The sequence below is a fragment of the Lipotes vexillifer genome, unplaced genomic scaffold (assembly GCF_000442215.2).
Source record: "Lipotes vexillifer unplaced genomic scaffold, Lipotes_vexillifer_v1.1 scaffold2385, whole genome shotgun sequence".
NCBI classification, from domain to species: Eukaryota; Metazoa; Chordata; class Mammalia; order Artiodactyla; family Lipotidae; genus Lipotes; species Lipotes vexillifer.
The window spans coordinates 91600-107592 of record NW_006794923.1 but is presented as its reverse complement, the minus strand read 5'-3'; the positions used below and the strand labels follow the sequence as shown (position 1 = coordinate 107592).

Genomic DNA, 15993 nt, shown 5'->3' with positions numbered 1-15993 from the left:
AGAAAGCACGTGCCGGGAGCAGCTCGGCCAGCCCAAGGCCAGGACAAGTGACTCTATGTACTGGCTGAGGGCCAGAAGCCAGCGTACTGATAAGGAAGCCCTTCCAGTAAAAGGAGCTGATTTACGGAGGCAGGCGTGGGGATCTGCACGGACCAGAGTGCACGAGCAGGCTGAATGAGCAGACTGTCAGAGGCCCATCTCACCTATTCGTGCTACACAGCCACCTTTACCTAAAGTCACACCCATAGTCATGTGGGGGGTCCCTGACGACCAGTTGCTAGAGGGGGCAGAAGCCTGAGATTATGTAGAGTTGGGTCAGCTTGGTATTCAGGTACGAGCCAAAATTGACTGCTGTTGTATTACAGCCCCACTCAGGGGTGGCTAATGTTGGTTGCTCACTTTGAGCAGAAAGAGAAAACGGCCCAAGGTTCAAATATATACAGACTAATGGACAACAGCAAATGGCTTGGCTGGCTGTTCAAGGGCCTAGAAAGAAAAGGGCTGGAAGGTCAAGGACAAGGATGTCTGGGGCGAAGGCATATTAGTGAGTGGGTACAAAATAAAAGAACCTTCATGTCATATGTTAATGCCATCAGAGAATAGCTACTGCGGAAGAAGAGTGCAAAACAATAACAGACAAAATGACTGACAATTACCATTAGCCACAGCCTCTACATGGGCCATCTCAGTGCTGGCAAGATGTGAGCCAAGTGGCTGTGGAGGCATGGAGAGAATTAATGCATGGACCCAAAAGCAAGGGTTCCCACTGACTAAGGCTGATTTAACTTGTGTTGCCTCCCCAAATCCAACCTGCCAGCAACAGAAACCAATGCTGAGTTCCTAACTGGGCACTGTCCATCATGGGACCAGCCAGCGATTCGGTGGCAAATTGCATTGGATCCCTTCCACCCTAGAAGGGCTGGCTCTTCATTCTGAAGAGAAGAGACATGTATTTCAGGGATATGTTAGCTTTCCTGCCTGCAGGGCCTCAGCCAGCACCACTGTCTGAGGGCTCACAGAGGGTTTGATTCACTGATGTAGGATCCCATATGATATCATATCAGACCAGGGGACCACTGTACAGCAAAGGAGGTGCTGGAGTGAGCCCATGACCATGGCATCCACTGGCTTTATCAGATGCCACCCCATGCAGAAGCTGCCAGACAGAGAGAGCAATGGAATGACCTCTTAAAGGCACAGCTAAAGCTCCAGCTTGGAGGCAGGGCTCCATAAGGATAGAGGGTCAACCTCCAAGGTGCTGGATATGCATTGATTCAAAGATGGTTCTGTGGCCCCAATGAGAACACACAGGTTTAGGAACCAAAGAATGGCAGCAAAAGAACCTCTCTTCCCCCGTGACCCACCCGGGGAGTCTGTGCCGCCCATCCCCACCTGCAGCTCTGGGCTCGGCAGTGTAGAAGGTCCTCACAGCACAAAACACAAGAGTCTCACTGAGTGAGAAGCAGGGGCGCCGCCTGGGCACCTGGGGCTACCGTACCCAAGGGGCGGCATGCCAGATGAGGAGCCCCCGGGGCGCGGCCACCAAGGGGGTGGGCTGTCTCACGCGAAGCAGGCAGGAGTGGGTCACACCCCAGGGCAGCCACACCAGCTGAGGGGCGCGATGCGACGGCCCCCGGGGCCTGGAGAAGCTGCCCCCGATGCAGGTGAGGACATGGACGGTGAGTGAGTGGGGGCTGTGATGGCGATGGGGAGGCGGCGGCCCGGAAGGTACTCGAACCCAGCCACCTGGGGGGTGGGTGCTGCTGGAGGACAGCCCTCAGCTCCGGTATCTTCGAGGAGCGGCCCGCCAGGTTCATGCCCCGCCCACAGGACCTGGACGCTCCTTTTCCAAAGCAGCCCACTGGCCCTTCTCAGGGAGGCCACGCCCATTCCCAGAGCAGACCACAGCCCCTTTCTGGGGCAGGTCACGCCCCCTCCCCAGGATAGCCACGCCCCTTCCCAGGATAGCCACTGCTTAATGACTGATCAGTACGGAGACACAGGGGGCCTGGCCGCGTTGGCCCAAGTGGGACAACGCAGAAGGGTCATTCCCGCTCCAGAGCTCCTTGTAGGGCTGGCCTGCACTGCGGCCCAGCTTCTCCCTCCGCCCTCCCCTGCTTTCCCAGGTATTGATCCCAAGAACACTCTAAATAAAATTCCTGCACGTTGATATCCATCTCACAGTCTGCTTCTGGGGAACCCAAATGGTGATATTAATTCATATTTCAATGTGCTGTAATTTCATCCATCTCTAGAAATTTCCATGGCATTAGCCTAGGCATAGACCTACATGGCTTTTAGTCATTTAACATCATTGAGTATACTCCTCACTTCGGTTCATTTGTCCCATCTCCTGGCCACTTTGAGACTATGCCCTTCCACAGTCATCAACTCATCCCTAGTTTGTTCCCTTCCCCTTTTCCCACTCCATCTCCTTGGTTCTCCTGAGTCTACCCTACTCAGTTTCTCCAAAGTTCCCATTGGTTTCTAACAAGACTCAGACCCATGTCCAGAGATAGGTATTTTGACATACACTAGCACAGTACTTTCACTTTAATATTTATGACTAAAATGAAAATATAAGACATAAAAAATGTTTACTAGATCAAGAGCTTGGACGAGCAGAGAAGGAACAGGATCACGAGCACACAGAAAACAACTTTTTCTCTCTCTGAGGGAAGAGTGAAAACCAAAAGCCAGATAAAAGATCAAGATTGTGAGACAGAAACAGAAGGCCTAGGTCCGAGTCAAGTGGGACGTGATTTATGTCTCAGATTCAGGGTAATCTGCACAGTAAGTGACAAAATGTTCCCGGGTTCACAGATTTTACTCCTTCCTAACTTATGTGGGTTTTTTGTTTGTGTATTTCCCTTGAGGTTTGATATATAAATCTTGCCAAATATATTTGGCAACAATGCCCTTGACCTGAACTGTTCTTTCACATTTTATCTAAAACCAATCGGAAAACCTATTATATTCCCTGACCCTTGCTTAGAAGAAGTTGAGCAGCTGCAGGAATAGATAATACAAAACTGAATTTTCCCAGATGTTTGTTTCAGACCTTGGCAGAGTTTGTCAGGATGTGTCCAGAGTCAGCTTATCCTGTTAATCAGTATCAAAATAATCTAGACTATAAAATGGTGCCATCAAAATAAAAATTCTATCAACTTTTTCCTGGTAAATACATGTGACTGCCTATAAAACAACAGAAAGCTAGATAATAAATCATTTTCTCCATTCAATTCAATTTCACACTCAGTCTATTATTCACTATACCTCAGCCTGTGTGTTAGATGAAAACTATAATAAAGCACAATGTATTAAGTACAAATATTTCAATATTAATTTTCAAAAAGACCAACATTAATGGATAAATGGTCAATGGTTCATTTAGATACTAGGCTACTGACCATCTGGGCCTCTACTTCAGGATCATTACCACTGCACAACCACAGGCTTGGATTGCTTCCTTAAACCATACACAAAAGTTAACTCAGTGTATCAAAGAACTAAATATAAGAGCTAAAACTATAAACTTCTTAGAAGAGAACAGGTGTAAATCTTTGTGACTTTGGATTTGGCCATGGCTTTTTAGATATGACACCAAAACCACAAGCAACCAGTGGAAACAAGAATAGATAAATTGGAGTTCATTAAAATGAAAATCTTTGTGCTGGGAGAAAATATTGCAAACAGGTATATCTGAAAATTTACTTCTATCCAGTAATTTGTGTAATTTGTTACACAGCAGTAGGAAACTAACAGGATGCTCAAAGCTGACCCAAATACCAAAAAGATAACTTGACAACCAAATTAAAAATGTGATTAAAAATCATGCTTCTAAATGAAACCAAAGAGGATATTACAGACTCTACTGAAAACAATGAAAAGAAAAGTCTTCATAACATAACCTATGGGATATGGAAATTCTCAAAACTCAACAATAATAAGACAACCCAATTTAAAAATGGGCTGAAGATCTGAGTAAACATTTTATTAAATAAGATACAGGAATGGTCAATTACACATGCAAAGATGCTCAGCATCTTTAGTTATCAGAGAATGTAAATTAAACATACAGTAAGATACCACCGCATAGTCATTAAAATGACTAAAATTAAATACTGGTAACGTCAAATATTGTCCAGTATGTGTTGCCACTGGCACTTTCACGCATTGTTGGTAAGAGTACAAAATGGTACAACCATTCCAGAAATCTGTTGGTAGTTTCTTATAAAGTTAAATATGCATTTCAGCATGATCCAGCAATTTCACTCCTAGATATTTATGTAAGATAAAGGAAAGCAGATGGCCACTCAAAAACTTGCACAGGTATGTTCATAGCAGGTTTATTTATATTAGCCCCTGGAAACAATCCAAAGGTCCATGCGGCAGGGAAAATATATACACATTGTGATATATTCCCATAATCGAGTAGTAACCAGCAATAAAAAGGACAGAACAACTTCATGCAACAACCTAGGTGAATTTCCAAATCACGATGCTTAAGATAAAAAGCCAGACACTGAAGAATGCATACTGTATGAATCTACTGATATAAAAGTCTTGTAATGCCAAAAGCGAATCTGTAATTCCAGAAAGGAGCTTATTGCCTGGTGCCAGGTAAGGGTAGAGAGACTCACTGAAAAGTTGCAGGAGGGTTGACTAGGGTGGTGGTTATGTAACTTGTATGCATTTGCCAAAGCTTATAAAACTGTACACTTGAAAATCTGTGTGTTTCACTGTATGTAAACTACACCTGTGGTAGGCAAAATGTTGTCCCTCGTGACCTTTGCCGTTTGGTGTTATGCTCATGAATATGTTCTGTTAGACAGATCCGAAGCATGAAACAGACTTGATGCACTCTTGCTAGCATGAAGGTGGAGGGTGCCGCATGGAAACTGAGAGAAGGAACTAAATTCCAATTCAGCCTGGAAGTGGATTCCCCCACAGAGTCTCCAGTAAGGAGCAAAGCCCTGTCAACACCTTGATTTTGGCCTTGTATGATCCTGAGCAGAGTATCTAGTTGAGCCCACCTGGACTTCTGACCCACTGAAACTGTGAGATAATAAATGGATGTTGTTGCAAACTGCTAAGTTTCAGGTAATTTGTTACACAGCAGTAGGAAACTAACAGGATGCTCAAAGCTGACCCAAATACCAAAAAGATAACTTGACAACCAAATTAAAAATGTGATTAAAAACCATGCTTCTAAATGAAATCAAAGAGGATATTACAGACTCTACTGAAAACAATGAAAAGAAAACTCTTCATAACATAACCTATGGGATATAGAAAAGTTGTTCTCAGGGAAAAATGTATAGCTTTAAATGCCTTCACTGTTAAAAACAAAGGACAAAAGAAAGAGAAAAGAACATATTATTTTCCCTAAGATATTAGAAAAAATATAGCATGACAAGCCAAAAGAAACTACCACTGATAAAGATAAAATATGAAAATAAATTAAATATAAAAAATAACCAGGGACTGACTTCCCTGGTGGCGCAGTGGTTAAGAGTCCACCTGGCAATGCAGGGGACACAGGTTTGAGCCCTGGTCTGGGAAGATCCCACATGCTGTGGAGCAACAAAGCCTGTGCGCCACAACTACTGAGCCTGCACTCTAGAGCCCTTGAGCCACAACTACTGAGCCTGTGCTCCAGAGCCCATGCTCCGCAACAAGAGAAGCCACCGCAATGAGAAGCCCGGGCAATGCTACGAAGAGTAGCCCCCGCTCACCGCAACTAGAGGAAGCCCATGCACAGCAACAAAGACCCAATGCAGCCAAAAATAAATAAAATTAATTAATTAATTAAAAAAAATAACGAAGAACAAAAAAAGCCAAAAGCTCATTATTTGAAAAGACCACCCCCAACAACAACCAAAGAGAAATCCGTTATAAACTTGTTCATGTAGAAAAGATAAATAACAAAAATTTAGGAATTTAAGAATGAGAAAGGGCAAATAGCTACAGATGATGTGGAGTAAAAGAATCATGAGAGAGTGCTATATGCAACACAGTGGCAACAAAATTGAAAAAATAAAGGAAATGATTTCCTAGAAAGGTATAAAATTATTAAAGCTGACTCCAAAAATAAGTTGAATTTTGATTTGACTAGTTAACATAGAAGAGCCTGAAGAGATGATTAAAGATATTGCAAATGTCACTTGGACCAAATGGATTCATATGTGAATCTTATCTAACTTTAAAACAACAGATAACTCTAATGTTATTTGAGCTATTTTAGGCAATAGAAAAGGATAGAACACTCACCAATTCATCTGATAAAGCCAATAAAACTTTAATACCAAAATCTAATAATAATAGTAAAAAATAAAGTTATATATCCAGAAAAAAATGAAAACAGTAGTTTGAAAAGATACATGTACCCCAATGTTCACAGCAGCACTATTTACAATAGCCAAGGCATGGAAACAACCCAAGTGCCCATCAACAGACAAATGACTTAAGAAGATGTGTTTTACACACACACACACACACACACACACACACACACACACACACACACAATGGAATACTACTCAGCCATAAAAAAGAATGAAATCTTGCCATCTGTAGCAACATGGATGGACCTAGAGAATATTATGCTTAGGACCTAGAGAATATTATGCTTAGTGAAATAAGTCAGACACAGAAAGACAAATATTATATATTTCACTCATATGTGGAATCTAAAAAATAATACAAATGAATGTATATGCAAAACAGAAACAGACTCACAGATATAGAAAACAAACATGGTTATCAAAGGGTAGAGGGAAGGGGGGAGAGACAAATTAAGGGTATGGGATTAACAGACACAAACTACTATATATAAAATAGGTAAGCAACAAGGATATACAGTATAGCACAGGGAACTGTAACCATTATCTTCTAAAAACCTATGATGGAATATAATATGTAAAAATACTGAATCACTATGTTCCTCACTTCAAACTAACACAATATTATAAATCAAGTATACTTCAATCAAAAAATAAAGCTATAGATCAATCCCACATAATAAAGGCACACAGTGTCTAAAAAAATATTAGCACATAGAACCCAACAATAATCAAATTGCATGAACATTAGATTTTACTCCAAAAATGTAAGGATATATAATGTCAGGAAGTTTATTGACATAATCTATTTGTCCTCAACATATTAAAGGCCAAAATTCATATGATGCTAGAATGCTGAAAAGCCATTACTAATGAAAATTTTATGGCAAGGAGTAACAAAGACACTTATCAAGAACAAACAGCAAATGTTATTCTAAAAAGCAAAATATGAAGACTGTTTCAAGTAAAATCAATAAGATAAGAAAAAGAAATAACTGATTAAACATTGGAAAAGAGCTAGAATCTGTCTTATTTTGAATATGATTCAATACACATAGAGACTGCCATGTAAAATTATTAGAATTTATATGAGAATTCAGTAAGGTAGCTAGATTTGAGATGAATATACACAAACCAATAGCTTTTCTCTATTCTGGTACTTAACATCAAGAACATAGGAGAAAACATTTGATTAACAATAGCAACATATTTATAAAATGCATAGGGATAAATATAATAAATTACTTACATTTATTATATTAATAAAATTTATGTATAAATTTAATGAAATTTAATGAAATAGATACTAATATATATGAGAATTTTATATGATGAATGTTTTTATTCAAATCAGTGGCAAAAGATGTATTGTTTGATAAACGGTGCCTTGCGATAGGCTATTAATACTTGCAAGAATAAAATATATAGTTCTCATAATCTAAAAAAAAGTGAAAGAGCCCAAAGAAAACTGGGCAAAACATGTGAATAGTCAACTCTCAAAATATAAATGCAATAGTCAACAAGCATTTAAAAAGATGTTCAGCCTCATTAGAAATAAAAGGAATGTGATTATTGTAATGATGAAATATCACTCCATACCTACTAGATGGGCAAAGATTAAAAAACAAGGTAAAACTTATTGCTGATGTGAATGCAGGGAGAAGGGCACTCCTATATGTTGATGGTAGCAATGTTTGAAGAGTTCTAGCCTTTTTGGAAATTAAAACTAAAAAGGAAATATTCCCTTCATTCCAGCAATATCCCTCTTGAGAATCTGTCCTATAGGAATAAAAGCATCAGTATGTAATGATATAGGATATAATGGCCAAAAACCTGGAATAATAGGGAATTTTATTTAGCCATTAAAAAGATTGGAGTTATGCCAACTGACTTGGACAGAATTCTACTAGGTGTCAGTGAGTGAGAATAGTGTATAATACACACACACACACACACACACACACACACACACACACACAATGGAATACTACTCAGCCATAAAAAAGAATGAAATCTTGCCATCTGTAGCAACATGGATGGACCTAGAGAATATTATGCTTAGGACCTAGAGAATATTATGCTTAGTGAAATAAGTCAGACACAGAAAGACAAATATTATATATTTCACTCATATGTGGAATCTAAAAAATAATACAAATGAATGTATATGCAAAACAGAAACAGACTCACAGATATAGAAAACAAACATGGTTATCAAAGGGTAGAGGGAAGGGGGGAGAGACAAATTAAGGGTATGGGATTAACAGACACAAACTACTATATATAAAATAGGTAAGCAACAAGGATATACAGTATAGCACAGGGAACTGTAACCATTATCTTCTAAAAACCTATGATGGAATATAATATGTAAAAATACTGAATCACTATGTTCCTCACTTCAAACTAACACAATATTATAAATCAAGTATACTTCAATCAAAAAATAAAGCTATAGATCAATCCCACATAATAAAGGCACACAGTGTCTAAAAAAATATTAGCACATAGAACCCAACAATAATCAAATTGCATGAACATTAGATTTTACTCCAAAAATGTAAGGATATATAATGTCAGGAAGTTTATTGACATAATCTATTTGTCCTCAACATATTAAAGGCCAAAATTCATATGATGCTAGAATGCTGAAAAGCCATTACTAATGAAAATTTTATGGCAAGGAGTAACAAAGACACTTATCAAGAACAAACAGCAAATGTTATTCTAAAAAGCAAAATATGAAGACTGTTTCAAGTAAAATCAATAAGATAAGAAAAAGAAATAACTGATTAAACATTGGAAAAGAGCTAGAATCTGTCTTATTTTGAATATGATTCAATACACATAGAGACTGCCATGTAAAATTATTAGAATTTATATGAGAATTCAGTAAGGTAGCTAGATTTGAGATGAATATACACAAACCAATAGCTTTTCTCTATTCTGGTACTTAACATCAAGAACATAGGAGAAAACATTTGATTAACAATAGCAACATATTTATAAAATGCATAGGGATAAATATAATAAATTACTTACATTTATTATATTAATAAAATTTATGTATAAATTTAATGAAATTTAATGAAATAGATACTAATATATATGAGAATTTTATATGATGAATGTTTTTATTCAAATCAGTGGCAAAAGATGTATTGTTTGATAAACGGTGCCTTGCGATAGGCTATTAATACTTGCAAGAATAAAATATATAGTTCTCATAATCTAAAAAAAAGTGAAAGAGCCCAAAGAAAACTGGGCAAAACATGTGAATAGTCAACTCTCAAAATATAAATGCAATAGTCAACAAGCATTTAAAAAGATGTTCAGCCTCATTAGAAATAAAAGGAATGTGATTATTGTAATGATGAAATATCACTCCATACCTACTAGATGGGCAAAGATTAAAAAACAAGGTAAAACTTATTGCTGATGTGAATGCAGGGAGAAGGGCACTCCTATATGTTGATGGTAGCAATGTTTGAAGAGTTCTAGCCTTTTTGGAAATTAAAACTAAAAAGGAAATATTCCCTTCATTCCAGCAATATCCCTCTTGAGAATCTGTCCTATAGGAATAAAAGCATCAGTATGTAATGATATAGGATATAATGGCCAAAAACCTGGAATAATAGGGAATTTTATTTAGCCATTAAAAAGATTGGAGTTATGCCAACTGACTTGGACAGAATTCTACTAGGTGTCAGTGAGTGAGAATAGTGTATAATATCCCATTTTTGTAAAACAATGACCAAGAAAACCTTTATTTGCATATATGTGCGTACGTGCGTGTACATGAATATATATCACCATTCTAGGGTTACCTGATTGGGGATAATCAAGAAGGGGGCTCAAGTAGAAGGAGAGTGTGGAGCAAAGCAAAAAGAACAGAAAAGATTGTAACGTATGTATGCCGTGACCATATTTAATATTTACATTACCATTATATATGCACTGGGTTTAAATCTTTATAATACACATTTAAAGAAAACAAAACAAAATTTAAAACAAATGACTTCAGCATTCAACTCAATAAGCAAAAAGTTAGATCAACTAAATGAACCAAAGGAAGCTAGGAAGAAGAAATGAATTGATGAAAGTAAAAACAGAAATTGATAGAACCAAAAGATGCGTCCTGACAAAAGCAATAAAATCGAGAAACTTCCTGGAAATATTATTTATGAGAGGTAAAGAGAACATACACAAGCTAAGAATGGAGATATAACTACAGACACAGAACAGTTTAACAATATCACAAGACTATTATGTAACTTGATACCAATACATTATCAAATCTAGGGATAACCGATTGCTTTCTAGGAAAATGTATATAACCAATATTGACTGAAGAGGAGGTAGAAAAATCTGAATAAATCAACGACCATAGATAATATTGGAAAGATTATTTAATACTACTCTCCCCAAATGCACCAGAACCCAGAAAAAAGGAAAAGTTTCTGAACTCATGGCTAATGCTATCCTTACAGCAAAATTGCGTGTAATATTGATGGGTCTTAGGGCTCTTCTCCCTGTGGAAGCTGTGGGGTAGGCTGAGGGAAGTTTCGTTCTGTCTCTTATGCTGCTTGCCTCTTCGCCCTCACTCTACTCCACTCTCTAGTTTCCAGTGTGGCAGCATGTGACAAAGAGAAGCAATGGACAAAACAGCCAGAGTCACAGCCCCACCATCCTGACCGGCCCAACTAGAACAGGCCTTTACCTTGTGTCCACGTGCAGCTCACTGAGCAGTTCACTTTGCATATAGTCCCAGGACAGTTCCACCGCGCCCAGGTAGTATCTTCTGACGGCACCAAAGCTGAAAGGCAAAAGGCACAGAAAGAAGCAGGTGGAGAGCTCTATTTGCATGGCTCTGATTGCTAGAAAATGTTCGACTGGAGAAACGAAAGATTAATTCTTCTCTAAAAATATCTTTGGCTCCCAGGAGAAAAAAGGTAAATTTTGTATGATTTAGGGAAAAGTCCCAAAATTTTCTCAAAGGACTTTAGGGAACTTGACTGGCTGGAGTGACAGCAGCATTAGCGCTCAGCAGTGACGGATAGGATTGCTTCCTTTTTGGCAGTGGGAAGCAGCCACAGGAAGAACTGAGTAGGAAAAGGGAGGCTGAGCTAAAGCTTAACCCGTTCACCTCTGAAAGCAGCAGGGGCACAAGAATGCTGCTTTGCTCAGAACCTTTGAGGAAAGGAAAGAGGGGGCTGATGTTGTTGAAGATTCTGGAATACACCTGCACCAGCAAGAGTAACATTCTAACGTCTCCCTGCTTCCACCCTTGCCCTTCACAGACACCAATGAATGACCTTTAAAACCATAAAGCGGATCCAGTTACTTCTCTGCCCAGAAACCTCCACTGGCTTCTGGCCTCACTCAGAGTATAATCCTACATTTTGACCATGGCCTAGAGTCTTCCCCATGATCTGCATGTCCCTTCCCCCCACCTCCAAGGTTTCATCTCACTCCAGCTACTGGCCTCCTTGCTCTTCCTTAAAACACCGAGCACACCCTTGCACCTGGACCTTAGCATCTGCTGTTTCCTCTACCTGAAGCCCCTTTTCCCAGATCGCCACACGTTTCCACTCCCACATCTCCTTCAAGTCTTGGCTCAAATCTCACCTTCTAATGAGCTCAAATCTGGACCAGCGCCTTGACACTGTAAGTTCTCTAGCCCCACCGGCACTACCGATATCTCTCTTGGCTTCATTTGCTTACAGAGCACTCATAACTACCCAGCATCCACGTATCTATTTCCCTTGCATCGTTGCTACCTGATGCTTCTTAAAGTTGTTTACATTTGGCCTGAGTATAGGCTATATCTCCTTACATCAAAATATAGCCATGCTGAGCTCAAGCAGAGAACCTACTCAGTTTAATGTATATTAGGAGGCATGAGAGCCTCCCAAGGGCCTCAAAGTATAGGAGCTAATAAGAACCTTGATCAGGGTTTCTATAAGAAGTGTTATCACGGAGAGTCCACTTCTGCACGGATAGGAATGTGTTTGGGAGCCACTGGCAAGGTATTGTCCAGCTTGGAAACAATCAGGAAGAAGCCCCTTGGGTAAACATTTGCTGAGACCTTCTCTCTGCCAGGCACCAGTTTGCAGAGATAATAGCTGGCATGTAATATATTCCAGGAACTGTTCTAAGTGCTTTCTAATGCAGCAAGCATTCTTGTTTTCATCGTACAGGTGATGAAACTGAAGCACAGAGGCGTTAGGCAACTTGGCCATGGTCACACAGTTTGTAAATTGTAGCATTCATACCCATTTAATTTGGCTCCAGAAGTCTTGCTCCTAACTCTTTTGCTATACGTCCATGCTTCAGAGACGAATAAAATCCAGTTCCTGTCTTCTGGGAGTCATGCTGCAGCAGCGGGGACAAAAAGGTAAGATACATAGTCACAATACAGAGTGATAATTCTGTCATGAGCTTTACACATTATGTGATTTAATCCTCACAATAAGACTTCAAAGTGAGTACAGATGAACCATCTGAGGGGCAGAGAGGTTAATGGTTTGCCAAAGAGCACACAACTACCCATTTGTCCTAACCAGACAGTGTCTTAGGCACTGGGCACAGAGCAGTGAAAAAGAAACAACTGAGAAACGGTAAGCAATACCTGAAAGACAGGAATACCTTACGTATGTTAGAAGGTGAAATAAGTACTGTGCCCAAAAGGAAAGTAAGTAGGAAAAGGGGAAGGAGGGGTGTACCAGGCTGCAATTTTAAATGAGAATGGTCATGGAAGGCGTGCCTGAGGGGCAGGTGACCTGTTAACTGAGGGCGAGAAACGACTGTGATTCGGGCTGGGACGGAAGCAGTGGAGGGGCGAGCAGGGCTGGATTCATTGTGAAGGTGGCGCTTCTGCTGGTTGCTGATGAACTGGGTTTGTGGGCTTTGAGAAAGAGGAGTTCAGAATAACAGCAAGGGCTTTGGAAAGGTGGCGTTGCCGTGAACTGAGACGGAGTAACAGCGAAAGCTGCCGCTTGGGGCTGGGGCGGGGAGGTGCGCCGTGGCACGTGGTTAAAGGGCTCGGCGGGCGCTGCGGGCAGCGAGGGCTTTCCTTTCTGAGCCCGTCTCGGTCACTGTGACTGCAATGTTTCTTAAATGTCTGTCTTCCTCCAGTAGCACAGCGTCGGGCACAGAGCGGGCACTGATAAATACGTGCTCAATGTTAACATGAACAACACTACAAGCCCGCTTTCTTTATTTTTAGTAAAGTAAGGAGTGAAGCAGTCTTCTGGCGAAAGGCCGCACTGCAGTCGCACACGGGAAACCCCCTTCCAGGTGAGCTGCGAGCTAGACTACGTGCGGCGGAGTAACTCCTCTGTGAGAGGCCTTCTGCGCACGCGCGCCCCGACGGGCCTGGGGGGCGGCGCCGCGGGGTTTGTGACACCGCCCTTGGCGCCTTGTGAAGCGGCTGCGCCCGGGGAAGGGGACTAAGACCCCCGCGCCCCGCCCCGCCCCGCCCCGCCTCTTCCGCCGCCGCCGTGGGAATGGAAACATCTACCCCACGTGCCGGAATCCAGCTAGCGCCGACAGTGGCGCGCCACTCCGCGCCTTACCGAGCCGAGCCCCTACAGGTGTCATCGCGAGACGAGCTCGCCGAAATGGCCGCAGCCAGTCAAGGTAAGGACGGGCGCTCGCCGGTGGCGCCGCGAGGAGCCGACTTCCCGGGCTCCGGAAGGGACAGGCTCCACGCCTCCCAGGCCCAGCAGCGCCCCTGGGGGGCCCGAGCGCCGCAGGGGCGGGGCGGGCTCCCGGAGCTCATCTGTGGCCCGGCTGTTCCCGAGGTCTGGCCAAGGTCAGTGGCCGGGCTGGAGCCGAACTTGCCCTCGCTGTTGTCTCCGGCCGGGCTCCTCCGCCTTCCGGCCCCGCCCCCGACAGCCTCGGCCTGGAGACATTTTGTTCCTGTTCCCGGAAGCACTCTGGCACCTTGATATTAAGGCAGCTTCTTTGTCCCTTTGGAGTGTCTTCATACACCGGGCCGGCGTCTTTCCGCGTGCAGGCCGCCTCTACTTGTGCTATTGATGGTTTTGAAAGAGTACACGTGGTATGGTTCTTGGAAATCGCCTATTTAGTCCGCGTAGTGAAGGGAAGAGTCCGTGAAAAAAAAAAAAAGCCTGTAATAAAATACACAGTGAGGGCTTCCCTGGTGGCTCAGTGGTTGAGAGTCCGCCTGCTGATGCAGGGTACACGGGTTCGTGCCCCGGTCCGGGAAGATCCCACATGCTGCGGAGCGGCTGGGCCCGTGAGCCATGGCCGCTGAGCCTGTGCATCCGGAGCCTGTGCTCCACAATGGGAGAGGCCACAACAGTGAGAGGCCCGCGTATCGCAAAAAAAAAAAAAAAAAAAAAAAATACACGGTGGACCATGTCTTTCAGTTGTGCTTCTTATCCTACTTCTTTGAATGCTTCAGGCTATGTTCAGTTCACTACTGGCTCACAGAACCATTATCGAAAACTCAATTATATAAATTTAAGATTACATAAATTATGTTAAAAACAGAGTGAAAATGCTCAAAATTCATTACTTCCTTATTTGCCATGTTTAGTTATTATCTGTACTCTTGAGGTTATGGACATCTGTTGTGTCTGTGTGGTGGAAATAACGTAGCGTGATAAGCCGTGTCTCTTGCCAGCTCCGCATTCAGCGCTGTCACACTTCAGTGACGTCACACCCTGGATGTTGGTATACACTACTAGTCAGCCCTCCCCCCACCCCAGCGCGCTTGTGAAACGTTTACCTGGGGACTTCACTGGCGGTCCAGTGGTTACGCCTTCGCCTTACAGTGCCGGGGGTGCAGGTTCCATCCCTGATGGGGGAACTAAGGTCCCACGTGCCTCCCGGCCAAAAAGCCAAAGCATAAAACAGAAGCAATATTGTAACAAATTCAATAAAAACTTTGAAAATGGTCCAGATTAAAAAAAAAATCTAAAACAAACCAAACCGTTTACCAGCACACCTGAATTGAGGTGACTCAAAGGTGTTGGAATGCACAATGGAATTATTTTCCTGCAGAGCAGACTGCCCTTATTTAGTTAAAATGTGTAGTTTGCTCAGATATTTGCACCTAGGAAATTGTTGGGAGAAACTTTGAGGCTGACATTAGGAATTTCAATCTTTATCATATTGATGATCACATAATACTGTAATCATTGCTTTCCTGGGCTCACAAGCAAGGCTGCTGACTGGTCGGTATAGTGCTTAGCAGTGTGTGTTGAATGAGTGACTTTGGGTGAACTCAGTGTCTGTGATTTGATCCCTTTTGGTTGGAGCCCTCTATTGAGCTAAGGAGCTTGTTAAAATGACATTAAAACAAAACTCAAAACTCATTCTTGTTTTCAGTGATGTTCTTTAACCCAGGGAGAGAGTTTCTTCTTCAACACAGCAGTAATGTTTTGTGGTTATGTTAGAACAAAAATTTTCATTTAACTACTTGTGAGGCCATAGAAGGCCCAGTTCCTTAAACATCCATATTTTGGCTTTGCTAAATTGGTATCTATGGTCCATCTTGAATTAATTCTTCAATTATATTTTGTTTATTGTGTAAAGTAGGGATTGAGGGTTTTTTTGTTTGTTTAATACACATACCTAATAGTTCTAACACAATTTGTTGAAAGGACTTTCTTTCCCT

At 41.7% G+C, this 15993-nt stretch overlaps 2 protein-coding genes across 2 annotated transcripts in view; one reads left to right on the top strand and one right to left on the bottom strand.

The window, feature by feature from the left end:
* The window catches only part of F8 (coagulation factor VIII), a 121091-nt gene extending 109881 nt beyond the window's left edge, over positions 1-11210 (bottom strand). Inside the window, exon 1 of the mRNA XM_007467355.1 lies at positions 11065-11210. Within this exon, the coding sequence (XP_007467417.1) occupies positions 11065-11210 (146 nt within the window). The remainder of the gene's footprint in view (positions 1-11064) is intronic.
* A 2604-nt stretch (positions 11211-13814) lies between these two features.
* FUNDC2 (FUN14 domain containing 2) overlaps positions 13815-15993 on the top strand; it is a 20520-nt gene continuing 18341 nt past the window's right edge. Inside the window, exon 1 of the mRNA XM_007467353.1 lies at positions 13815-13985. Within this exon, the coding sequence (XP_007467415.1) occupies positions 13853-13985 (133 nt within the window). The 5' untranslated portion in view covers positions 13815-13852. The remainder of the gene's footprint in view (positions 13986-15993) is intronic.